Source organism: Muscardinus avellanarius (assembly GCF_963383645.1).
Source record: "Muscardinus avellanarius genome assembly, chromosome: 8".
NCBI classification, from domain to species: domain Eukaryota; kingdom Metazoa; phylum Chordata; class Mammalia; order Rodentia; family Gliridae; genus Muscardinus; species Muscardinus avellanarius.
This window is the reverse complement of record NC_137794.1, coordinates 96,845,453-96,871,438: the sequence shown is the minus strand read 5'-3', so window position 1 is coordinate 96,871,438 and position 25,986 is coordinate 96,845,453. Positions and strand designations below refer to the sequence as shown.

The following is a 25,986-nucleotide window of genomic DNA, read 5'->3' as shown; positions in this document are numbered from 1 at the left end:
AATGAGTGTCAACAATTTCAGAATGCTACAATTTGCACACAGAGAAGAACCTCTTACAAATATTGTAGGATTATAAAGTAAAAAGTGCCTAGTCAAGTGCAAGTACTTGAGAAAAAGTGTGGAGGATCCGCGGAAGAATGGGAAGGAACTGACCATATGGCCCAGTAATACCACTATTGGGTATCTACCCAAAGAATAGAACCTGAACTACCAGAGGAAAGCATGTGTATCTCTGTTAATAGCTGCACAACACAGAACTGCCAAACTATGGAACCAGCCAAGATGTCCATCAACAGATGAATGGACTATAAAACTCTGGGAATTAATAAAACACAGTGCAATTTTACTCAGCCATAAAGAACAAAATTATGTCATTTGCAGGGAAATGGATGGAGCCAGAGTAAGTGGGTTCAGTCAGTCACAAAAAGGGAAAAGTCTGATGTTCTCCCAAAGATGCAAAAGCCAGGGAGAAAACGGGACATGGGGGAACTCCAGACAGAGGAGGAGAAACCACAGCTGAGTGAGGGAGACCTAGCTGAAGGAGACGAGAGGAGGGGAGAGGGAAACACCTCCGTGGACATGATGTACACACACAAGCTTATCACAGTCAATCACTGTGCTGGGCATGGGAAGGAGAGAAGGAGAGGAAATAGGGCAGGAGTGTGCATGTGTGCCCTGCCACCCTGAACTTTATCAAGATGTAGATGACAGTGCACCCACCCACCAAAATAAATAAATAATAAATAAATAAATAAAGTACCTAGTCAAGAAAATACTTTCAGCTGGACCTGGTGGGGCATGTCCCAGTACTTGGAAGGCTTAGACAAGAGAATCACAGGTTTGAGATGAAAAATAAAATAGGGCTAGGGGTATAGACTGCAGTTAGAATGCCCCTGGGTTCAATCACCAGTACTACAACAGAAAAGACTTTCAAAGTTTAAATGTGCTGTATTAAGGAAAAGCAGTATTTTCTTTCTTTTTTTTGTAAACAGTGAGATTCACATTCCAAGCTATTTAAGTACAAGCTATTTAAATGTTCCTCATTAAGTACCCAGTTGTCCTACAGTATAAAAACAATGATTAGAAACAGTAAAGTTTGTGGATTGTTTTAATACCTCCAGCAAGTATCCATAGTTAATATTATCTGCCATCAAGAAAAAAAATGGTATTGGGGATAAACAGGAATTTAGAATTTCCGCTAAGAAATGTGATGTTATCTTTTTCCCTCCCCCCCCCTCACCCCCCTGCGGGTCTGGGGATGGAATCCAGGGGCATTTGACTAACAAGCCACACCCCCTGCCCTATTTTTTTATTCTTTATTTTGAAACACAGTCTCACTGAGTTGCAGAGGGCCTCACTAAGTAGCTGAGGCTGTCCACGAACCACCATCCTCCTGTTTCAGCCTCCCAAATGCTGGGATTACAAGCGTGCGCCACCACGCCCAGCTTAATATTATCTTTTTAAAGAAGGAATTTTTACTCCTTTTTGTAATTAATGTGGTGGGGGGGGTAGGTCTGGGGATTAAACCGGGGACAATCTGCCTCTAAGCTATATACTCCCAGCCCCTTTTCTTTATTTCTATATACTTTTATTGGTACATTATGATTGGTTTTCTTCTAAAAGTACTCTCATGTCTCAATAGGATAGCCTTTAAATTCTTTCTTTGTTCTAGATTGTTGCCATTTTAGTTACTATGTGTTACAGAGAGGTTCATTTTTTGGGCTCTCCGTGCTCCTGTACCTGAATGTCCATCTTGTTTGCAAAGTTCAGAAGATTTTCTACTATTATTTCATGGACAGGTTATCAATGACATTAGCCTCTTTTCCACTCCTCCCTCAATGCCAACAAGTCTTACATTGGGGCATTCTACCTTTGAAATACACCACAGCCTTTTTGTTTTTAATTTTGAAACAGGGTCTTACTGGGTTGCTGAGAATCTTGTTACATTGCTGAATCTATTCATAAACCTGTAATCCTTCTACCTCAGCCTGCCAAGTACTGGGAATATAGGCATGACCTACCATGCCCTGTTCCACATTTGGTATCTTAATTTTGTCCCATAGTTCTTAATTATTCTGACCATAGTTAATTTCTTTTCTTCAATACTTCCTGAATGTTCAAGACACCTTTTCTTCAAACTCTGCTTGAACTTTTTATTTGACTTGTATGACTGGAATAATACAGATTCTCTTGAAATTTCATATTAAAAATTGGCTAACATTCAACTAATCCTAAATGTACTTTTAGGAGTCACTTGGAAACTTCCCTATGTCACAGATGTACATTTGCAAACAAGAGATAATCTTTTTTTTTTAATTTTAAATGCTTATTTATTTATTTATTTTATTTTATTATTTTTTTATTGGTGCACTGTATTCATACATCATAGTAGGATACATACTTTTGTAGACATACATGCACACTTTTTCCAGTCAGACCCCACCCAATCCCCACCCCATTCTCTCCCTATCCCTCCCTCCCATGCTTGGCTTAGTAGTTGACATCTAGTATTATGGCAATTTATCTAAAATTAAAAATGATAATCTCACATAACAGTTTCATTTGTCTGATACCAAGCTTTTGATGACTTAAAGATAACATTTCAATATTTCTTTTTGCTTTCTTTCTTACCAGAGAATATTTTTTTCTATTTTTTAGGTGAAACTATCATATATTTATATATTTATTTTTCAGAAAAAAATCTATCCTAGTATGGAATATGGAGTCTAGGTACCCAAAACGATCTTGAAAAAGAACAAAGAAAGAAGATATATATTTTCTGATTTCAAAACATATAAAGCTACAATAATTGAAACAGTGTAGTACTATTCTAAAGGCAGATATATAAACCATTGGAGTTAAATAAAAGCCTAGAGCTAAATTCTTCCCTATATTGTCGAGATAATCTTTTGAAAAGATGGAAAATACTCAATCCAGTATTGAGGTTAGATAATTCTCATTTCATGGGGGAGCTGTCTTGTATACGTTTCATCTTTTCACACTATCATTCACAGAAATTCTCTTGGGATCTAAATCAATCAATTTATCTATCAATCAACCTATCTATCTAAATCAAAAGCTCCCATTGCTAATCTCATTGCACTCAGCAAAACATATTTATTGAAGCCGAGCATGGTGGCACATGCTTGTAATCCCAGCACTTGGGAGGCTGAGACAAGAAAATTGCACAGGTTCGAAGCCAGCCTCAGCTACTTAGTGAGGCTCTCAGCAACTTAGTAAGACCCTGTTTCCAAATAAAATATAAAATAGGTGTGTGAGTATAGCCTGGAGGTTTAAAAAAAAAAAGGCCCCTGGGTTCCACCCACAGTACCACAACAAGTAAATAAATAAATACATAAATATTTATGTATTTATTTATTTATTTATTGAGTGCCTTCTCTATGTCTTGGAATATATTGGTTACAGAGAGAGAAAGGGAGGGAGGGAGGGAGGGAGAGAGAGAGAGAGAGAGAGAGAGAGAGAGAGAGAGAGAGAGAGAGAGAGAGATCCCTGCCAAAGACAAAAGGGAAAGACCAAGGTCTGGAGGCACTGGAAGGACAGGCGGCCCTGGGGACAGAGTGACTGGTTCCTTCTCCTTGCGGACCTTTCCTAGGAGATCACCACATGATGTGGAAACTCTGATTCTCCGCCTTTCTCACGGGCGTTTAGAATCCTGTCTTACTTGACACTGACTTGTACCACTTCTCGCATCTCCAGCCTCACTTCTGTCTTATCTTCTCCAACTTCATCTCTGCTTCATCTGTCAACATTTCACGGATCCCACTTCAGGATCCACGGTCCGTGAAATTACTGCTTAACCAGTCTGGCATTTTTGGTTGATGGCCTCGTTCACGTTTTCAACTCTAAATGTCAAAAACTCTTAAAAAGCTCGGAACTGACTGATACCAATGGAGCTACCTCTACACTGCAGCTGAGTTACCCAATCCCTCGTCTATCTTCCACAGAGAGCCCCCATGCTAAAACTCTATTATGACTATTTTTAAGTACCTTCCACCCATCTTCAAGGTGTATTTCACCTTTACCAAGAATCCCTTCCTGCAAAGCCAAGAAGAGATGCCCACGCTCACTAGCAAGTGAAAGTACGTTTTTGAGAAGCAAATTATAAACTCAACTGAAGCACATGAAAAGAGGTGGGGCTAGAAAGAATGCACAGTTTCCAAACAGTAGATATTTAAGTCTTAAGCGATAATCAGCATATATCCTGTAATAAACTTAGATTCCCAATGACCTCTGGACTTACCTCAAAAGTTTTGAGTTTGGAGGTAATTTCTTCAAGCAAATGTACATCTTCGGAAACCTTGGCCTTTAGTTTGTTCCACTTTCCTTGGGCATCCTCAAAGTCTCGTTTGCAAATTTTCTCTCCGTCAGGAAGCACGTTTTTACCCAAAGCCTTTGTTTCTTCTGCAAGTTTATTCAATGTAGGTTTTTGATTCTCAAGAATCTCATCGAGGGCCTAGCAAAGGGTTTGAAAAGATTAAATACATGCACAATAATGTGTCCTTCTAGATGCAACAATATGCATTATGTAGTTTTTAATAGGGCATTTTATAAAAAAAAAAAAGAACTGTGAAAAACTTGTAAAAAGAATAGGCATAATCACAATAGTTAACGCTTTCTCTTCATGAGCTGTGTGTGGGCAACATAATATATGCTCTGGATGAAGTCAACTGAAACTACACACCCCGTATGGCCACGCATGCAGTGATAACTTAGGCTGGTCTATTTTATCTGATAAAATAGTTCACAACCTTAAGGCTATTCAGCCAAACGAGTGAGGAAGCATTTTTATTCAACAGAGAATTTTTTTAAGTATAAACTTAACTAATACCCTCATTTTATAAAAGGTATCTTAGCAGATTATACACAGATTGAGAATTTTAGCCTAATTATACTCAAATATTTGACACTGTAATAACTATACAAGTATAATATGCTTTTAGTAATAAAGCATCATTAATAATTCTCAATAGATTGAGAATTTTAACATAATTATACTGAAATATATGACAGTCTAATAACTATAACAGTGTAATATGCTTTTATTAATAAAAACGTCAATAACCATCATTATTTTTGTCTAAGATACTATATTACAGTATCTAACCTTCAAATTTAATAATTTTTGGACCAATTTTGCCCAAAAATCATGAAATTTTTTAAATCATTGAAAAATAGTTTAAAACATACAGTATGAAATATCAAAAATGGTACTAGAGTTCTGAAACATCCATTACCTTTTTTTCTCGCAGGGCCTCCTCCACCTTTGCAAGATCATTAAGAACATTCAGAGGTGCCTGGGCCTTATTTTCTGACTCATTCAGCACATCATTCAGCGTTTTTAATGTTTCCAAATAGGCTTGTCCAGGTTGGCTCTTTTGTTCTGTTTATTTAAAAATACTTACTTTGAGAAAACAATGTTAGGAACCTGATTATTTTATTATATATGCCATTTACCTTCTGTATGTAATGAGTGAATTCCATTACATAATAAGTTAGAGCCCCCCCCCAATTATAATTAAAAGAGCCCTCTGTTTGTTAATAAAATAGGTCACTCTACTGGCATTTCTAAGTCAGACAGTGACTTCATTCCTGCGGATGTGGATGTTTGAAATATTAACTCACTATCATTTCTCTTCATTTCATCCTGACAAGATATCTCCCTGAAGCTGGAATGACAGTGCTCCTTTTGTTCCAAATAATCTCCTCTTCCCCAGTTACTACACAAAGACTAAAATAAGACAAAGATCCACAGTCTTCCTGTAGGCACAGGCGTGGAGACAGACCCACGTGCACGGTGGTGGGCATCGTAAGGGATTACTGCGCCAGGATGGCCAGGTCCTCCGAGGCTCTGACTTTTACCACTTCCATTTCTAAGGTAAAAGTCACATGCAAGGAATGTTTGTCGGGGTGGGGGGGGGACTGAGTACATTTTAAACACATGGAGGTGAAACCCATGAGCAGACAAAGATAAACTGCAAAGTGATCCTTTTGTACCTTGAGAAAGAGGCCCCCTAAAATATTTATTTCACATGCCCTGTTAACTGATTTTAGTGAACAAAGACAAGGTATCCAAATATCTTTGAAAAGAAAGGAATTTTGACACATTTGCCTCCCATGAACACATGCAGATCCTAACATCTTTACGCAGTCTCCAGAGGTTGAAGGGAGTGGGTTGTTGAAGGGCTACACGTACTGCTTCTGAGCATGCGTGACCCATAACAATACACAGTAGGACACAGTTCCAAAGGGAAAAGGGTAACACAGGAGGGAGAGGCTTTCACACCATCAGCGTTCACTTGCCCACGCCAGGTCTATTCCAAAGGTATGACCTCATTAACCTTCCTCATATTTTGAAAGAATATGAACAGGTTTTCTTTTAAAAGAGAAATAGTATTACTAAAACTGTAACCATTTTGAGCAAAGAGAAATTGATGCCGATTCATTTTAATCTTACTGGCAATAACCAGAGGAAAAAAACAGCATCTGTTCCTCCTTTTAAAATCTCAGGGCCAGCCATGGGGTCACACACCTACGGTCTTAGCTATGCAGGAGGCTGAAGCAGGAGGATGGCAAGTTTGCGGCTACCATGCAGTAAGTTAGTGATATCTTGTCTTAAAAGAAAATAACTGGGAATGTAGCTCAGTGGCAGAGCATTTATTTGCCTAGCATGCATGAGGCACGGGGTTCAATCCCCAGCACTGAAAGAAAAAATTCTCTAAAAAGTCATTATATGCATTTATAAAATTTTAGAGAATTTGAAGGTATATGCCGCTCCTTTTATTTATTTTTCTCTTTTTGTTACTGTGGGGTTGAATCCAGGATTTTTCTGCCTCTGCACGGTGACATCAGCCTTATTTTAATTTTTATTTTGAAGAAGAGGTTCTCTAAGCTGCCGAATACCTCACTACATTGCCGAATCTGGCTTCAGACTTGCCATCCTCCCATCTCAGCCTCCCAAGTACCGGGATTACAGGTGTGCACCACTGAGCACGGTACTGCTTGCATTTTAACAATTAGGTGTAAGCCCAGGGAAGCCAAGTGAGGTGGTGTGCACCTGTGGTCCCAGTGCTGAGACAAGAGGATCACCAGCTCGCAGCCAGCCTCAGACACCTAGCGAGGCATCCCCAACTTGATGAGACCCCATTTCAAAATAAAGGATGCGGTAGAACTTGAGGTGTAGGTCAGAAATGGAGTGCCCCTGGACTGAATTCCCAGTACTATACAAAAAATAAAAATAATAAATATTTTTTAATTGTAATAAAAAGCATAAACCCAGAAAATACTCTGGAAAAATTACCGAAGCCAGGGAGAAGCAGAAGGACCCTAAAGGGCTAAATATTGGTAAGCAGTCTATAAGGCAGAGGGGAGATATCAAAACCACTGAGTAAGAAAACCAAGGGGATGGGCTGACCGTTCTCTAGCTGTTGCTGACGCTCCTCTAAAGCCTTCTGCAGAGCCTGGTAGCGGCCCAGAAAGCTCTCAAAACTCTGCTGGACAAAACCCGGGGCACAAGGTCGAGATCGCAGCGCCGAGCAGCTCGCGCGCACCGTTTCAATTTGGGGGCGGAGGCCAAGGAGGTCTGCCAATTCCCTCTGCGAGAGAAAATATGGTCACATCACTCAGCACAGACGAACATCCTACAGAAAGCTCATCAGGGCAGAAATAAAGTTCTTGCAACACATTGCAGACGAGTGACTACCTGACAGGACTCCTTCAAAGTCGGCGAGGACCGCTGGGGAGTTTCCGAAAAGGATGAGCGCTGCGCCCACTCCTCCTTGGTCTTTACCATCTCCTCCAGTTCACCAAGCTGCTTAAAATAAGCGTTTATATCTTCCTGGAGCTGGATCTTCCCGGCCAGATCTTCTAGATGCTGGGATGTCGTCCTCCACTCTGACAAAACCTTGTCCAGAACAGTTTGTATTTCCTCGGTTGAAAGACCTTCTACACAGGCAGAAAAACACGCCAACAATTCACACGTTTGTTTGGAATTTGTTCTAAACATTCTAGTAGATTTCAAATAATGAAGCCATGTCACACAGCGTGATCACTTTCTCAAGTCGCTTTTCACACAGCAACAGAAAAATTACAATTTCAATGTTGTGAGGTTTTATGACCCAGATTTTCTCCTAAAAGTTTATAGTCTTAAGATTTATATTTAGGTCTTTTATCTATTTTGAGTTAATATTTGTATATGGGATTAGGTAAGGGTCCAACTTTATTCTTTTCCATGTAATTATTATGTTTCAACAATATTTAGTTAAAAGATTATTATTTCCACCACCAAATGTTCGTGGAAACCTTGTCAAAAATAACTTGACAATATAGGGAAGGATCTAGCTCTAGGCTTGTATTTAACTCCAATGGTTTATATATCTGCCTTTAGAATAGTACTACACTGTTTCAATTATTGTAGCTTTATATGGTTTGAAATCAGAAATTATATATCTTCTAGCTTTGTTCTTTTTCAAGATCGTTTTGGGTATCTAGAGTCCATTTTCCATATTAGGATAGATTTTTTTTCTGAAAAATAAATATATAAATATATGATAGTTTCACCTAAAAAAAATAGAAAAAAAATATTCTCTGGTAAGAAAGTAAGTAAAAAGAAATATTGAAATGTTATCTTTAAGTCATCAAAAGCTTGGTATCAGACAAATGAAACTGTTATGTGAGATTATCATTTTTAATTTTTGATAAATTGCTATAATACTAGATGTCAACCACTAAGCCAAGCATGGGAGGGAGAGATGGGGAGAGAATGGGGTGGGGATTGGGTGGGGGCTGACTGGGCGATGTGTGCCTGTATGTCTACAAAAGTTTGTATCCCACTATGATGTATGAATACAGTGCACCAATAAAAATATATATATATATATTTTTTTTAAAAAAAGAATAAAAAGTAGGGCAAGGGGTGTAGCTAGGAGGTTGAATGCCCCTGGGTTCCATCCTCAGACCCACACACACAAAAAAAACGAAAAACAGAATAGGGCAGCTAAAGACACTTTCAAAAATTAATTATTCATGATGTCTCATGATTCATATATTTTGCCCCTCCAAACAAATTCTAAAAAAAAAAAAAAAAAATTGTGGTACTGGTGTTTGAACACCCCCCTGCCCCATCTTATTGTTTTACTTTGAAACAGTCTCACAAATCTTCCCTTCTCTAAGCTTCAGATATTGCTGGCTGCAATGATGTCAGGTAATAATTAAACTACAATGCACATCTTTCAAAAGGAAAACTGCACATTGTCTTTATTTTGTTTTTTTAGTTTTCTTGTAGAAAGGAAGATCAAATGAAGCAAATTATTCCACTTTTCAAAACATGCTTATCCTCTCTGAGACATCGCAAAACTGAAATCAAATGCATAGGCAGGAAAGCCCTGCCCGACCTGCCTGCGCTGGGCTTTATGATCCACCTGATTCCAGGAAAACAAAGACATGATGACCTGAGCATCTGTCTACCAGATCATTTTACTTGCTTTTTAAACAGAAGTGAATATTTATCTGTATCCTTATTGAGGCAGATGCTGGCTATTTTTCATTCTGTAAAAATCTTACTCCACACTAACTATTCAGGTCCTAATATTTATTTTAAATTTCTTGGGAAGGAGAGTGGAGAATCACCCAAGTATGCTATTGCTCCTGTTCAACATTTCTGGTTTTATAAGAGCAACAGGACTAACAGCACTAAGCAGAGGCAGAAGAGTAAAATGCAACTCCAAAAACTTGGAACGTGCCTGGCGTGGTGGCGCACGCCTGTAATCCCCGCGCTTGGGAGGCTGAGACAGGAGGATTGCACAGGTTCCAAGCCAGCCTCAGCTACTGAGTGAGGCTCTCGGCAACTTAGTGAGACCCTGTTTCCAAATAAAATATAAAAAATAGGCCTGGAAGTGTAGACTGAAGATAGAAAGCCCCTGGGTTCCACCCACAGTATCACAAAAGAAAAAAAAAAAATACCGGGAATGGATAAAATGGAAAGACAATAGAAAAGAGAAATAAATATCACTTTTCTTCCTTCATTAACAAAAGGCAGACACTCCCTCCAAACAATGGTGTGTGTGTGTGTGTGTGTGTGTGTGTGTGTGTGTGTGTTACTAGGGATTTAACCCGGGGGTTTTCTATTCTGCAGCCCTATTTTACTTTTTTGTTTTGGACAGGATCTAGCTAGGTTGCTAAGAGTCTCACTATCGCTGAGGCTGGCCTTGATCCTCCTATCTCAGCTCCCAAGTACTGGGATTAAAGGCTTTTATATATCACTTCTCAAATCAATGTTCCCATTCCCCAGCTTCCCAACTCATCCTACTAAATGTTTAATAACAGATAAGTCTTTTTAAAAAAAAATAGAGCTGCTCTTCTCTAATGATTGCATTTCTAGTTTGACTAAAACTAAAAAAAAAAAATGATAATGCAAAAAAATGAATGCTTTCCTATGAGTTTGGACAAGCATACACAAGACCCGTCGTTAATAAAGCCTCATCCCCTACAGTCCAAGCGCTGCACTTGACTTTTATGAACAGCACATTCATGTGATTCATTTCTAGGACATATATTTTTAGGAACCATCTATTCACAGTAAAACTTTATTGAGTAGAAGCTATACCATCTTATAAGTTCTCTCACTTTCTAGACTCAGAAGTAAAGAAACAAAAGTGTTTCTTGACTTTCCCAAAGTTATGAAGCTAGAAAAGGACAGGAGAACCCAAGCTCGCCCTTCCCCCGTCTCTGCCACTCTCACTGGAACCTGGAACCTCTCACCAATGTCTCACCGGGCAGAGCCTTCCCTCCGGATCTTCGCTTAGTCTGACCCGCTAATTCTACCCATTGACTGAAAGCTGACATAGACATGGGGTAAATTCAGTGAGCAGACTCAAAAGTCACCCCACAATCACACCAGGTACACCTGAGCCCCAAGGCACAACGTCCAGGTGGAAGTAGAGACTGTATGATAGAAGCAGACAGAAATTCAACACCCAACTTCTTATAACAGTTGCAGAAGCAGCAGCTCAAGAGAAAGTATGGTCTGTTTGTGTCTCTGGGTCTTTCAGCAAATGCTTGAACAGCAATCTCTGAATCGAATGTCCACATCTAGGATAACTAAGGCAGTCTGCTAGGGTCGATGCTGAAAGAACATACAACTCTATTTGAATATATGTTACATATTTTGTGTTAGTGTGTATAAATCTCCAGTATACATACAAAATGGACAGACGTACTTTTTTGAAAGGCTGGAGGCAAAACTAGTCTAAGGTTAAAACAACAGAAGAGCAAAGGATTTTCGGGGTTCAAGGAAGGGCAAGGCTTAGTGACCCACAAGGAACATGAGAAAACTTTCTGGAGAGATGGAAATGTCCTATATTGTGATTTGCATGTACATGTTATCCAGATATATCTGTGTCAAGAAAAGCACAGATAGGCTTTATGTATTTTAGCACAACTAAAATTTGCTTTTTAAAAAAAATGAAAAAATACACCAGTCAAGAGACTGAGAAATGAATAGAGGTATAAATAAATCAAGAATGGCAGTTATCAAAGTGGATAACTGGTACAAAGATGTTTATTACACTATTCTATTTGTTTTGTATATAGTTACAATTCTATAGTAAAAAGTAAAAAAAATAAAAAATAAAAAATAACCTAAAAATCAAAAGCTACTACTTCGAAGATTATTGTCAAACTAGTATTCTTAACTCTGCCTTGATCATCTCTGGTGTTGGTCCAGGAGAGTCCCAGGAGACCCTCCAGGAACATTTACCATTATTGGAACAAGAGACAGGGTATACAAGAAACATCCCCGGAACTAGACCAAAGACAGAACCACATGCCAAATTGCAGAGTGGAAAGTATTCATCTTTAAGCTCCTCTAGTCACAGGGGACTACAGAACAAAAAAAGTTCTTTAGTGCCAGAAAAAATTTCAAATACCAGAAATGACGAATTGAACTATTAAGTGCATCAATAGCTAGGCATGGTGTCCCAAGTCTGTACAGTACGTGGAAGGCAGAGACAGAGGGATTGCAGGTTTGAAAGCAGCCTCAGCAACATAGGGAGAGCCTCTTCAACCTAGTGATACCCTCTTTCAGAACAAAAGATAAAATAAGGTGGGGGTGTGGCTTGGAGGCACAATGCCTCTGGGTTAAAGCCCAAGTACCAAGCCAGGTGTGGTGGTGCACGCTTGTAATCCCAGCATGTGGGAGGCTGAGACAGAAGGATCTCAATTTGAGGACAGCCTCAAACTACTTAGTGAAGCTCTTTGCAATTCAATGAGACCCTGTTTCAAAATAAAGAATAAAAAAAATATAGGGCTGGGAGTGTGTGCTCAGAGGTAGAATGCCCCTAGTTTCTATCCCTAGTACTGGAAAAAAAAAAAAAAAAAAACCAGTACCTCCAAAACCTAAATGCCTAAGAGTAAAATAATAAAATCCACTGAAAGCGCATTTCCCAAATGTTACCAAAGTAAAATTTTCTTCTGCTACATCCCCATGAAAAAAATTCTCAATATATAACCCCAAAGAATGAGGTTTTAAAATCACCACCTGTACCACTGTATTTTAACTGGTTTGCAGAGGGTTGAGGTTTTCAAGTTCTGTGACCCCATATGAAAGAAGGACTTTGCTTTTATCTGTTTTTAATAAGTATTCTCAGTAGAAGATTTCATTTTGAAAGATTCTGCTTTCTAAAAATATTTTTGAAAGCCATTTTTTTTACCAAAAAGAGGGCTAGCGTGTTAAATGTTAGATATGTCAAACTGCAAATATTACTCAATGTCACCATCTAAAAATATCTGAAAAAGAAAAGAAATCACAGTCTCACCTTTTCCCATCTGCTCCAGGAGGGTTTGTCCAGTGTGATTTAATTCATCCAGTCGGGGGCTTCTTTCCGTCTGTTCTTTTTCTAATCCCTGGAAATAAATTCCCAGCATAAGAATTCTATAAATTTCTTCTCAATAAAATATTGATGCTATCTTAATTTTTTATGTTTAATGCCACCCTTGATTTTCTTAAAGTATTTCAGTCAAAGTTTATCTAAGAAATATTATAATACAAAATTATACAAGTTCAGGCCACCATCCAACTCTCCAAAGTTAAATAAATTTGAAAAAGTAAATTTAAACAATGATGACAACAACTATAAAAGTTAGTTTCTTTTATAAGAAAAAAAACGCACACTATAATTATGAGTTCCTATCAAGAAGAGATGATTAAAATTAGTGTTTTAGATCTTGAATCTCTTTTTCATAAACATAGCCTGAGTGTTCTGTACCCTAAAAATAATGGTTTGAGTCAAAAGAACTGAATGAGCTCTGACAGAAAAGACTGAAGGAGAACTAATCAGCAAGAAAAACAGGGAAATAACTGGAGCCTTAATATAATTCACTGGTAATATTCTAAGTCTAAGGTCTAATGCAAACTCCAACCATAAGCACATTTTACATATAAGTTTTGAGAATTGGGGTGTGTGTGTGTGTGTGTGTGTGTGTGTGTGTGTGTGTGTGTGTTTACTGGGAGATTAAGCCCAAGGGCATTCTACTACTGAAGTACACCACCAGCCCCATGTTATTTTGAAACAGGAATTACAGGCATGCTCCTCTACACCCTGCTTGACATTATTCCTTAGAAACCAAACGAAAGCATTTTGTTCTTTATTTTTTGAGGAGTGGCTTATAATTTTAATTTGGTCACTCCTCAGTATCTGTGGGGGATTGGTCTCAGGACCCCCACTAATATCCAGATCTGAGAATGTGCAAGTCCTCACGTAAAATGGTGAACTATGTTCAAGTCCCTTATGTAAAATTGCGCAGTTAGCCCGCGCAAGCCTCCTGTACACTGTAAGCCACGTCTACTTATTTATAATACCTAATATAAAGTAAACAGTATGTGAATAGTTGTTATATTTTTAGGGGAAAGTGAAAAGGATAAAAGTCTAAACATGTTCAATTCAGAGGCAAGCATCCTAGGTTTAATGACACAGTACACGGACAAGCCTTGAGGTGAACAGGGGTCTACCAGGAGTATGGAGAGACCACAGCGGGTCACTGCATTCTCCTGGACCCAACTTGGGGGTCAGGGAACAGTAATTCCCATTCTGCTTCCCCAAAACTTTTTACCAATATTTTCAATCCATAGTTGATTGAGTCTACAGATGCAGAAGCCCTGGATACAAACAGCTGTATATAAACATCTGGCTGTATTTATTTTTTTAAATAGTGTGTCTTTTTTTATTTATATATACATAAATATATATATATATATGTATGTATGCATGTATGTATGTATGTATGTATGTATTTCAAGATCTGAAATTTTAAGATCTGAAATAGCTTGTTGCATTCGAAAGACCAAAAAAAATCTCTGCAATAATACCAAGTTATGAATGATTAGGTACTACGTTAAAGTAGATCTGAACAAGTTTAAAAACAGTAATGATCACTGGATGAACTTAGCTTTGCGTACGACAAGCCTCCAATCACTGACAGGGAGGAGAGAAAAGACAATCCTCCTCCACAAAGGATTCAGACGACAAGCAGGACCAAAGGTTTTAAAATTTGCTCCAGTGTTCTAAAAGCTTTCGGGTCTCATCATATCTCTATGCCAACAGCAAACCCAGCCGATGAAATATTTTATTCACGAGGATATTTGTGTTTTATGTTTTTACCTTCAACCTCCTTTTCATTTCTGAAGTCTCTTGCATCTTCTTGTACTCTTTTATGTCTGCAGCCTGAATGACATTCTTTGATTTCCAAACCCAGTCCATCAGTTCTGCACTTACGGCATCGAACCTGATTTAAGATTCAGATGTTACCATCTCTCACCCAAATGCCCATCAGGAATATGTTTGCAAACAATGCCCCAAAATAGCAACCCAGGAACAGAGTAAATAGCCACACAAAATAAACCGTATAATTTACAATTAAAAGTAGGATGAGTAAGAACATGATGGTGTTAATAAATAAATTAAGTAATTATAACTTTATAAGAAGCCACTTGTATTGAGGACTCAGAATTAAAGAGAGGCCAAGTGCACAGAAAAGCCTGCCGCAGTAATGACAGCCAGAAGGAGGAGAGAGACAGCGGGAAGGAGGACAGTGGGCAGGTGCTGCGGAGGCAGGTCAGCCCACAGGAGGAGAAAGGAGCAGGCCAAGTCTCTGACTGCCACCAGGAGGAGGAAGGAGCTGGTAAAGTCGCTGACAGCCGCCAGAGAGCAGGTCCTCTGCCAAAAGTGTGATGGGGCACACCTGTAATTCTAGTACTTTGGAGGCTGAGACAAAGTCAAAGAATCATCACAGACAGGCCATGAAATAGATACAATAATTAACCCTTCCAGAGCTAAAGAAATTGAGCTCAGGAGGAGAGAGACAGAGAGAATTGTGTGTGTGTGTGTGTGTGTGTGTGTGTGTGTGTGTGTGTGTGTGCTTTGTAGTAGTAGAGTTTGAACCCAATGGCTTTCTACCTTGGAGCTACATCCTTCAATCCTGTTTTGTTGTTGTTGTTGTTTTTCTTGGTACCAGAAATTGAACCCAGGGGCATTCTATCTCCAAGCTACATTCACCCACAGCCCTTTTTATTTTTGTACTCTGGAACAGGGTCTCACCGAGTTGCTGACGCTGGCCTCAAACCTGTAATCCTTCTGTCTTGGCTTCCCAAATACTGGGATTACAGCCATCATGCCTGGCTTCTATTTTTTATTTTGAAACAGGATATAGCTAAGTTGCTAAGAACCCCAAACTTGCAATTTCATGTCTCAGCCCTGAAAGTACTAGGATTACAGGTGTGCACCACTATACCTGGCTCATGGAGGTTTTAAGCAACTCTGCCACACTAATAAATTAAAAAAAAAAAAGAGGGCTGGGATTGAAGCCCAGACAGTCAGTTCTCAGGAGGAGCACCCTGCCCACACACAGCTTCTCTGCACTTCAAGCCCTGCCGACTGTATCTTTGATCTTCGGGGAAACTTTGTTTCATGTGTTTCCACTGAATTGTGAGTAACCATCCCTTCATCATCTGGGGAAGTTTTCTTGTAATATGTAATAAAACAAGAATTCTGAGAGATCCCAAATTTAATTACAAAGTCCCAAGGGCCAAGGTAGAAGAGAGAGAGGTTACTCAGTTAACAGCTACCAGTCAAAACTGGGAGCGGGGGTCACATTATGGAATGTGACACCCTGGTGGCTGACCTAGGCACTGCCACCCCAGTAGACACATAAACTTTCCAGAATACTAATTCCAATCAATCAAGAAGTAATGAGTCTTTATCTTTATGGACTGTTCTCCCATCCAAAAACTTTACGCCCTGTGCATTTTCCCAGCCCTCTTATCCACAGCCAATGTAAGCTCAGTGAAAACAATTTATGCTTTCCCTCCCCAAATTTAAATTAAAAAAATTCTCTTGGCTCTTAGAGCCAGCAGAGTTTTCCAACTGCTACCCACCTCACTGTAGGAATCAGAACTTGTCCTAGCACCCGGTCCTTTCTTGCTAGCATCTGTAATTACTCAATAAACCCTTTTATTTCACAGAATCCTGGGTTTCCAGAGTTTGAGTTTAATAGATGTGAGAAACTTTGTTATACTCTAAGTAAATAGCCAGGGACCTTGGTGTCTGTCCTGTAGTACAACGCTCCAGCCATCTTAAAAGCATATTTCTATTTAATCTTTCAGGGAAGAAGAAGGCCATCCAAGCATCAAACATTTAAAATGACCATGGGAAAACAGTGAATTTCTATCCTCAGAATGAGCAAAAGGGGTACTCTGATCTCAGTCACAGATATCCAGATTATAGGAAATGACAGTCCCACGTGCCCTGAGCTGGTAAAGACTGTGAGGTAACTGGACAGAAATGAGCAGAGAGCCGACAGAATGGGAAAAAATCTGCCAAATACTCCTCCAATAGAGGACTAATATCTAGAATATATAGAGGACTGCAGAAACTCAGTACTAAGAAAACAATTTTAAAAAACGAGCAAGTGAACTAAATAGACATTTCACAAAAGAAATTCGAATGGCCAACAAATGTATAAAAAAGTGTTCAACATCATTAGGAATCAGATAGATACAAATCAAAACTACCCTGAAATTTTACCTAACTACCTAACTAGAATGTCAATCATTCAAAACACAAACAACAACAAATGCTGGCGAGGGTGTAGAGAAATAGGAACTCTAATGCATTGTTGGTGGGATTACAAATTAGTGCAACCACTTTAGAAAACATTTTAGCTGCACAATTCGCACCTGCCAAACTATGGAACCAGCCAAGAGGTCCATCAACAGATGAATGAATTATTAAACTCTGGGACGTGTACACAATGGAAATCTACTCAGCCATAAAGAAGAACAAAATTGTGTCATTTGTAGGGAAATGGATGGAGCTAGAGAACATTATGCAAAGCGAGATTAGTCAGTCACAAAAAGTGACTCTCCAGACTGTGCTCTGTGTGGAGGCGTGGCGCATAACTTTTTTTTTCCACCCTTGGGAAGCCCTTTCTGGACCCTTTCTCTGAAACATAATTCCTTTATCATGGGCCTTCTGGTACACTCTTCCCCCAAACCCCTAAGTAAATAAACCTCTTCTGCTCATTATTTGTGCTTTACTTGTAAGTTTCTCAGAAAAACAAAAAAAGCAAGAATGGAGGAAGAGACACTCTACTTATGAACTGCATGCCTAGCCCTTTTTTATTATATATATATATATATATATATACATATATAATTTTTTTTCTTTTTAAGACAGGGCCTCTCTAATTTGCTGAGGGTATTGCTAAGTTGTCAAAGGTAGGATCAAATCTGCTTGAAAGGCTGAGACAGAAGGATTGCAGGTTCAAGGCCATCCTAAGCAACTTAGTGAGGTCCTCCACAATTCAGTGAGACCCTGTTTCAAAATAAGAATTAAAAAGGGCTAGGGGGGGGGTTAGCCAGAAGTAGACTGTCCCTGGGTTGAACCCCTAGCACAAAGAAGAAAGAAAGAAGGAAAAGAAAGAAAGAAAGAAAGAAAGAAAGAAAGAAAGAAAGAAAGAAAGAAAGCAAGCCCGCCCTGAAATCTTCCTGTCTCAGTCTCCCAAGTACTGAGATTACTATCTTGCTCCACCAAATCCACTTATTGGTGCCAGTTTTTCAGCGAGTATCCTAAACTAGGTGATTCTCTAAAGTACTCCACTAACTGCTCAGGAGGTCCATTATAGACAACAGCCATTCCTGTAGCTGGAGGAAGATATGAACAAATATGGAAACATGTCACCTTAGGAACAGCTAGGGACGCTGTGGTCTGCAGGACCATGAAAAGTGCAACATGAAAGCAGTCCCCAAACACAGAAGAGGAACATGTGGCTCTGTGCTGGGAACATTATTAGTCAGCTGCTTTAAGGTCACCTTGGTCCGGCGTGGGAGGGGCACAAACTGCCCACCCAAGAGGGAACTGTCTACACTCATTTAAGTTTCTAAGCACCAAATGGGACCAATAACCAGGGACCTGACCAATCAGCAAAGACCCTGACAGTTTCCTTATTCAATCTTTCCTTCCCTGATTCATCTGTGATTACCTTGGTGTTATTCCTTGACTCACCCCATGATTGCTTTGTTATTTCCTGTGATTAATAATATCTTATAATGCGTTGGTTATAACCATCAATAAAAGCAAGATGCTGTTGGAAGGACAGCAGAAGTAGAGACATCTCTCTCCTCCCCGGCCTCCCCAGCTGCCACGTTGACACATGAGAGACTGAGTATCATCAATCAATCAACATCAAAGCCATCCACTACAGCTCTATGCTGCTCCTGACAGAAGAATGAACCCACGTGGGACTTTGAGCACAAAATAACCATCATAACAGATTCAACCACCTTCTGCTACAGTGAGCTGGATGTGCTCAAGCATCTGTTCATCCAGAGGGTAACTGAAGGATTGTCGGCATCAAGCCAGACCTGGAGTTAATCACTGTGGCCCTCACTGCTGTTGTTTACACCCCACTCTCAGAGTCCTCCAGAACACAAACCACAAAGAGAGTATGAAAAAACAACAACAACAACAACAGACTCTCCCAACCTCCCGGGTACCCAAGGCATAACCAAATGTCAACTCTTAGCCAGCAAGACCAGGGGCACCAATGGCTGAGACGATGTGGCTGAGGGTGGAAGGGGAAGAGGAGGCTTGCAAAGGCACATGCTCCCATCAAAACTGCCCAGCCTCTGCACCCATACTGTGAGACAGTGACGAACTCATTGTTTAAGTCACTTTGGGTACCAGTATTCTGTTTCTTGCAGCAGGATGCCCCTTATACACTATAGTCATGATTAAATTACACTGTCACAGTGACGCACCATAGTGTTTTCCAATATTTCAAATGCACAACGTCAGCATTGGGGCAATAGGCTGTTAGAGACACCTGGCAGCTAACAGACCCTAAGAAAATATAAGATTCATGCCAAGAGCAACATCAGAGGCATCCTCCTCCTGTGCCTCCTTGGCTCCAAAAGCAAAGTCCCCGCAGCTGCTGCTTGCAACAGAGATACACTGGTGCTTCAAGAAGTGGCTGCTAGAGGGTAGGTTGAGGCTTGTTATTAAAATGAAAAAACAACTAGTCTGGACATGGTGGCGCACACTTGTAATCCCAGCTCCCAGCATTTGGGAGGCTGAGATGGAAGGATCACGGTTCGAGGACAGTCTCAGCTACTTAGTGAGACCCTTTCCAACTCAGTGAGACCCTGTTTCAAAATAAAGAATGAAAAATAGGGCTGGGTGTGTCGCTCAGAGGTAGAATGTCTCTGGGTTCCATCCCCAGTACCGCAAAAAAAAAAAAAAAAAAAAAAAAACAACCTGGAATCTTGCTTCACCTAATAAGTACCAAGTTAGGAAAAGCATATCATTTTTATTCATGCTCAAAACAATTGCCCAATTAAGAAAGCCCTGAGATCCTCCTGTAAATGAGAAAAATAACAGTGTACCTCAAAGTCTGTTTGGAGGATCTGTGGTATACGCAGGGTACAGGCAACAACAGGTACACCGTGTTGTTTAATAGAAATCTGATATGTACAAAAGCTCAACTTATGTCAGCTCTGAGTTTTCTTACAAAGATCCTGAGTTTTGGCCGGGTGTGGTGGCGTACGCTTGTAATCCCCACGCTTGGGAGGCGGAGACAGGAGGATCACGCAGGTTCGAAGCCAGCCACACTGACTTAAGAGACCCTGTTTCCAAAAATAAAAAAGTATAAAATAGGTCTGGGAGTGTAGCCCGGAGGTAGAAGGGCTTCCAGGAACCCCAGTCCCACCACACACACACACAAAAAAGATCCTGAGTTTTCTTTTCAATTAGGGAGATGAAAAAAAAATCTTATGCCAAAGATGGATTGGTAAGCCAAACACAAATTTGATAAAGGAATTAACAAATCAAACAGAAAAGCACAGAAAAGAACAAGGAAGGAAAAGGAAGGAAAGAAGACTAAAAGGGAATTGTTTCCCCCAAATAAATATCTTTTTATAGTGAGAGGAGGAAGGAAATTCAGAAGAATAAGAAATCCATGTAAAGCAAACTGTCAGCATAGCAAAGTGAAAGAATGAATAATGAGGGGCCATGGACCATTGCATCAGGCAAGTGATAAGAAATAAAGAAAGTTTCCACCACAACACTCTCCAAACTGCAATGGGGTCAATAAAATCAGCCGGGACACTCGGGTGCTAGCTAGAGTGAAGTAGAATATTCAACAGAATCAGGCACTTCAGTAGTTGCGTTTCCATAATAATAATGATGTCTACATTTGCACTTGATTAGTGATTAGTACAAAATGAGTGTCAATTGTCAAATACACTATGCGCATCGTGGAGCTTGGGAATTTCTCTCTCTGTTCTCACTTTTTCCTTGCTTCAACATCCACGTGGATCTGTCTCTTCTTTGGGGGTGGAGGGGGAGGCAAGTCCTGCTTAGATTTTTTTGTGGTGACTTGTTCTCGTACACGGACAGTCTCCAAAAGATCCTTCTGAGGAATCTGGGACATCCCCAGCTTTGCTACAGCTTGAGTCACCTAAAAATAAAAAACCACACAAAGTTTTCATTTTGTACAAAGACTTTCTTTGAAACGCAATTCACATATCACAGTATTCTCCCTTTGAAAATGTATGATTCAATGGTTATTAGTACATTCACAGAATTGTACAACCATTCCCATATTTCAACTCCAGGGTAGTTTATCACCCCAAAAAAGAAACATAATATCCCTTAATATCCATTCCCCATTCCTTAATCCCTCTGACCCCTGGCAACTATTAACTGACTTTCTTTCTCCAAGGATTTGGCTGTTCTGGGCATTTTATGCAAAGGGTATCACAGCAGATATAATCTCATGCCTGGCTTACTTAACTTGGCATAATGTTTTCCTGGTGGATTCACCACTGAAACTTGTGCCAATATCTCACTCTTTTTTTTTTTTTTTTTTTGGTGGTGGTACTGGGGTTCCTGGAAGCCCTTCTACCTCCGGGCTACATCCCAGACCTGTTTTATATTTTTTTTATTTGGAAACAAGGTCTCAAGCCAGCGAGGCTGGCTCTGAACCAGCGCGATCCTCCTGTCTCCGCCTCCCAAGTGCGAGGATTACAAGCATGCACCACCACGCCTGGCTTAGGTCACTTTTTAACTATTTCTAATAATGTCGCCACTAACATTCGTGCATAAACCAAAGTTTTATTTCAATCCATTAAAATATTTTTAAGATGAACAAAATTATTTAAGGTTTAAAGCTCTAAGATTACTTAATAACTATTTGTTTAAATGTCATTAGTTACTACAGATTGAACTATTAGATATTAATGAAATTTTTGATGATCTATTAAAATTTACATTTGAGCCGGGTGTGGTGGTGCATGCATGTAATCCCAGCATTTGGCAGGCTGAAAGAGGACTGTAGTTCATGGACAGAGTCAGCTACTTAATGAAGGCCTCTGCAACTCAGTGAGACCCTGTTTCAAGATATAAAATTAAAAAAAAAAAAGTTGGGGGTGTAGCTTGGAGGTAGAATACCTCTGGGTTCCATCCCCAGTATTAAAAAAAAATACTTTTGAAAACTGAAGGAAAAAGCTTATCATTTAATAATGATATTACCACTTAATAATAAATTATATATTACAATTCAACTAATAATGTTAATTATGCATAAGGTATAAGGAACCAACCTTTTAAGTTTACCTACAAGTCTTTCATGTCATGAAAACTAAAACTAGCAACCTAAACATTTAAATTTTTAGTTCATGGCACAACTTACTACCCAAATCAAAAGGTACCTGGTTGGAGGAATCCTCTAGTCTCTGAACCAAAGAATCCCATCTCTGAGTCAGTTCCTCGGAGTCGCTGTTCATCTTCTTAGAAGCTTTGGGATTATCAAGCAATTGACCCACATCCTGGCCAATTTCACTCAGCTGGTCCAAAGTCTGGCGCTTCATTTCCATGTCTTCCTTCAAGATCTAGTATTTCAGATATTTATTAGATGAGTCTCTCTTAACAGAACTGTATCTTCCTGTTCCCCAGTGAGGAAATGTAAACCCATAGACTTTATAGTGAAATTTACATGGCATGCAGTTATTATGCTAAAACCTAAGACTCCTGGTTCCACATCAACGCATAGCAGCAGGACGGTGCTAGTCAATGGGCCATAATCTGCATTCAGTAAATGTACAGCCCATGGATACAGAGCACTGAGTCATCACACGCAGGCCACGACAGTGACAGAAACAACGGATCACTTACAGCCAGACGGCGCACACTGACGCTTAATTCCTTTTGGTCTTTGAAGTTGCTCGTCTGGACTTTATTCAAAGCTTCTTCTTTTTCAGTGAGCCAAGCTTTCAACAAGCACTATAAGTAATAAAAAAAAAATTGGAACTATGTCTAGGAAATCAATTGGTAATTCAGTTCAATGAAACACCCAAGTTCTCTTAATTTTATTAGCATCAACACCCTTACCTGGGGTTAAGACAGATTTCAAACACCTAAGTCAGGACATAAATGACAAGGAAAAACATTGATCTTGAAAAAATAGCACCTTTCTCAGATCTGTAATAGATCAACCTGTCATTAGCCCCACACCTGGGAAACTGCTACAGTCTAGATATGGTTTGAATGTATCCTCTGAGAGTTCATGTGTTGGAAAAGTGGTACCCAGGGTGGCACTGTGAGAGGTGGTGGTGCCTTTAAGAGGTGGAGCCTAGTGGTAGGTCATTGAGGATGCTGCCTTCAAAAGAATTTAGTTCTTGTGGGGCCTCAGTTGCTTTCTGAGAATAGATTATAATAAAAGAGCAAGACTGACTAGTCCCTGCTCTGGGGCCTCCTCCTTCACCTCTGATCCCTCTGTCTCACACAAATCCCTCCATGATGCTGAGCATAATTATGTGATACAGACAGAGCCTCTCATCAGAGCCAACACCGTGCTGTTTAGAGTTTCAGTCTCTAGAACTTTGAGCTAAATAACCCTCTTCTCTTTATACATATATTTGGCCTCTGGGATTTTGTTATAGCAAAAGAAAACGGACTAATACAACTATTACTCAGTGCAGTTGTTGGATGAGAAATGCTAAATTCAGCTGGACATGGTGGTGCACACTTGTAATCCCAGTATTTGGGAGGCTGCAAAAGGAGGATCGCAGGTTCACGGCCAGCCTCAGCAACTCGTGAGACCTCCACAACTCAGTGTGACTCTGTTTCAAAATAAAGAATAAAACAGAGCTGGGAGTGTAGCTCAGAGGTAGAATGCCTCTGGTTCTGTGCCCAGTACCACAAAAAAAAAAATGCTAAATTCAACTATTCAATTCTCTGAAAGAATATATTCCTAGAGATTATCTTGTCTTGAACCTTCATTTTAGAGAGGAAGGAGGGAGAAGTCAAGTTACATGTTCAAGGTCATTTAGCTAGCTAACGGCTAAGCTGAATGGAGGACCACAAAAACACTGGTCTTCCCATGGCACTGTGCAGGAAAACTACAATGTCCAAAGTTTAATAGCAGCTATGATTCAAGGACGTTTAAGGATAGTTCCTAACCAACATAAAAATATGTAAAGCACATTTGGTCAAATTGGCAAATTCTCTAAGTAGGAAATATTAAATTAATGTAATGTGATAACCTTGAAGATGGATGTGTACACAACTGTGTCTACACCGGGCTATTTCTCTCCAAAACTTAGCATCAATGATAGAAACCCTTTTCTACACAGCTGGGGGTTGGTGGGAAGGTATTAGATCTTTATTTGCAACAAAATCAACTCTTAATTGTTTTATTAATCAATTTCGGGAGGTACCAGAGATTTATCCCAGAATTGTCCTATCCCCCAGCCCATTTTACTTTATTTAATTCATCTTATTTTATTTTTGAAATACGGTCTTAGTAAGTGGCTGAGAGCCTCACTAAGTTGCTGAGGTTTGCCTTGAACTGGAGCTCCGCCTATCTTGACCTTCCAAGTATCAGGATCACAAACAGGTGCTACCACCTCTGGCTTATTAGTCAATTTATTTGACAGTTTTTCCTTACATCTATATTCCCATGAAAGAAAGAGAAGAGTCTAAAAATAAGAGGCAAATATAAACCCTGTCCTGAATCTACTAAGGCTAATAAGACATGCACATAAATAACCATGGCACAAGATAAGAAAGTGCAGATCACACACACACGAGAAGATACAGTTAGAATGTCATCTCACCAATAGACAGGAAGTCAAAGTTCAATTTAAAACATCAGGTGATGCAAATGGTCAAAATATGAGCCATTTCTTATTCAATAAATATTTTTAATTATAAAATAAATTTTTTTCAGTTTTTTCAATTTTACTTGGTAAAAAAAGTAACACCAGGATTCACTCTGGCCATGAACATCTGTCATATTGAAGTAAAAACTTATTCTGTGACTCTTTATCCTGAATACAATGTTCCAAGTAAATATGTAAATATTTGTAAATTACAACAATGTCAAATCTAGTATATGATATTCTCCCTTATCCCTTCCTCTCCTTTTCTTCCTTTTTCTTTTCTTATTTATTTATTTATTTATGTTTTTATTTTTTTTATTTTTTTTATTTTTGTGTGTGTGTGTAGCACAGGGGATTGAACCCAGGAGCTTTCTACCTCTAAGCTATCCAGATCTATTTTATTTTTTATTTTGAAAAAGGATTTCACTAATTTACCAAGTGCTGTTAGCCTCAAACCTGCAATCTTTCTTTCTAAACCTTCCAAGTACCAAGTACTGGTAATATAGGTGTGCCTGGCTCCATTATATGATTCTTATTTTGGTTTTGGGTTTTGTCTTTTTTGGGGAAGGGTTACTGGGGAATGAACCTAGGAGTGTTTTACCTCTGAGGTACACCTTCAGCCCTATTTCATTTCTTATATTGAAGTGAGCTCTCTCTAATTTGCTGAGAGCCTCACCAAATTGCTGAGGGTGGCCTCAAACCTGTGATTCTCCTATTTCAGCCTCCCAAGAACTGGGATTATTGCCATGTGCAACCATGCCCAGGAACTCTTTTTTTTAATTGATACATTGTAGTCATGCATCTTAATGTATGAAAACTTGACAAAAAACTGGGAAGGTGGACTAGCAATTAATAATTTATATGTGGACAACTTTAGAAACCTGTATTTTAAGATGTACTATCTACCATTATATTTAGTAAACCATGAAACATCTTACCCTTGCCCCTCCCACACATATGTGCTTTTGGTAGATGGACATAAAATGCACTTAAAAGATCAACATTGGAGCTGGGTGTGGTGGCGCACGCTTGTAATCCCAGCATTTGGGAGGTTGAGACTGGAGGATCGCGGTTCGCGGACAGCCTCAGCCACTTAGTGAGGGTCTCTGCAACTCAGACCCTGTTTCAAAATAAAAGAATAAAAAATGGGGCAAGGGGTGTAGCTCAGAGATCAAACGCCCCTTAGTTCCAACCCCAAGCCTTCAAAAAAAAAAGATCAACATGGACACAGTGAGATGTGGGATCAGGGTATCTGTTTA

The 25,986-nt window shown here is 39.4% G+C and overlaps 1 protein-coding gene across 1 annotated transcript in view; it reads right to left on the bottom strand.

Annotated features, from left to right (window-relative positions):
• Window positions 1–25,986, bottom strand: part of UTRN (utrophin) — a gene marked incomplete at both ends in the record, with an annotated part of 491,377 nt that overhangs the window by 383,424 nt on the left and 81,967 nt on the right. The window contains 9 exons of the mRNA XM_080700143.1: window positions 4,262–4,474; window positions 5,256–5,401; window positions 7,433–7,613; window positions 7,721–7,962; window positions 12,831–12,918; window positions 14,673–14,796; window positions 20,855–21,024; window positions 22,277–22,456; window positions 22,740–22,847. Of these exons, the coding sequence (XP_080556269.1) occupies window positions 4,262–4,474; window positions 5,256–5,401; window positions 7,433–7,613; window positions 7,721–7,962; window positions 12,831–12,918; window positions 14,673–14,796; window positions 20,855–21,024; window positions 22,277–22,456; window positions 22,740–22,847 (1,452 nt within the window). The remainder of the gene's footprint in view (window positions 1–4,261; window positions 4,475–5,255; window positions 5,402–7,432; window positions 7,614–7,720; window positions 7,963–12,830; window positions 12,919–14,672; window positions 14,797–20,854; window positions 21,025–22,276; window positions 22,457–22,739; window positions 22,848–25,986) is intronic.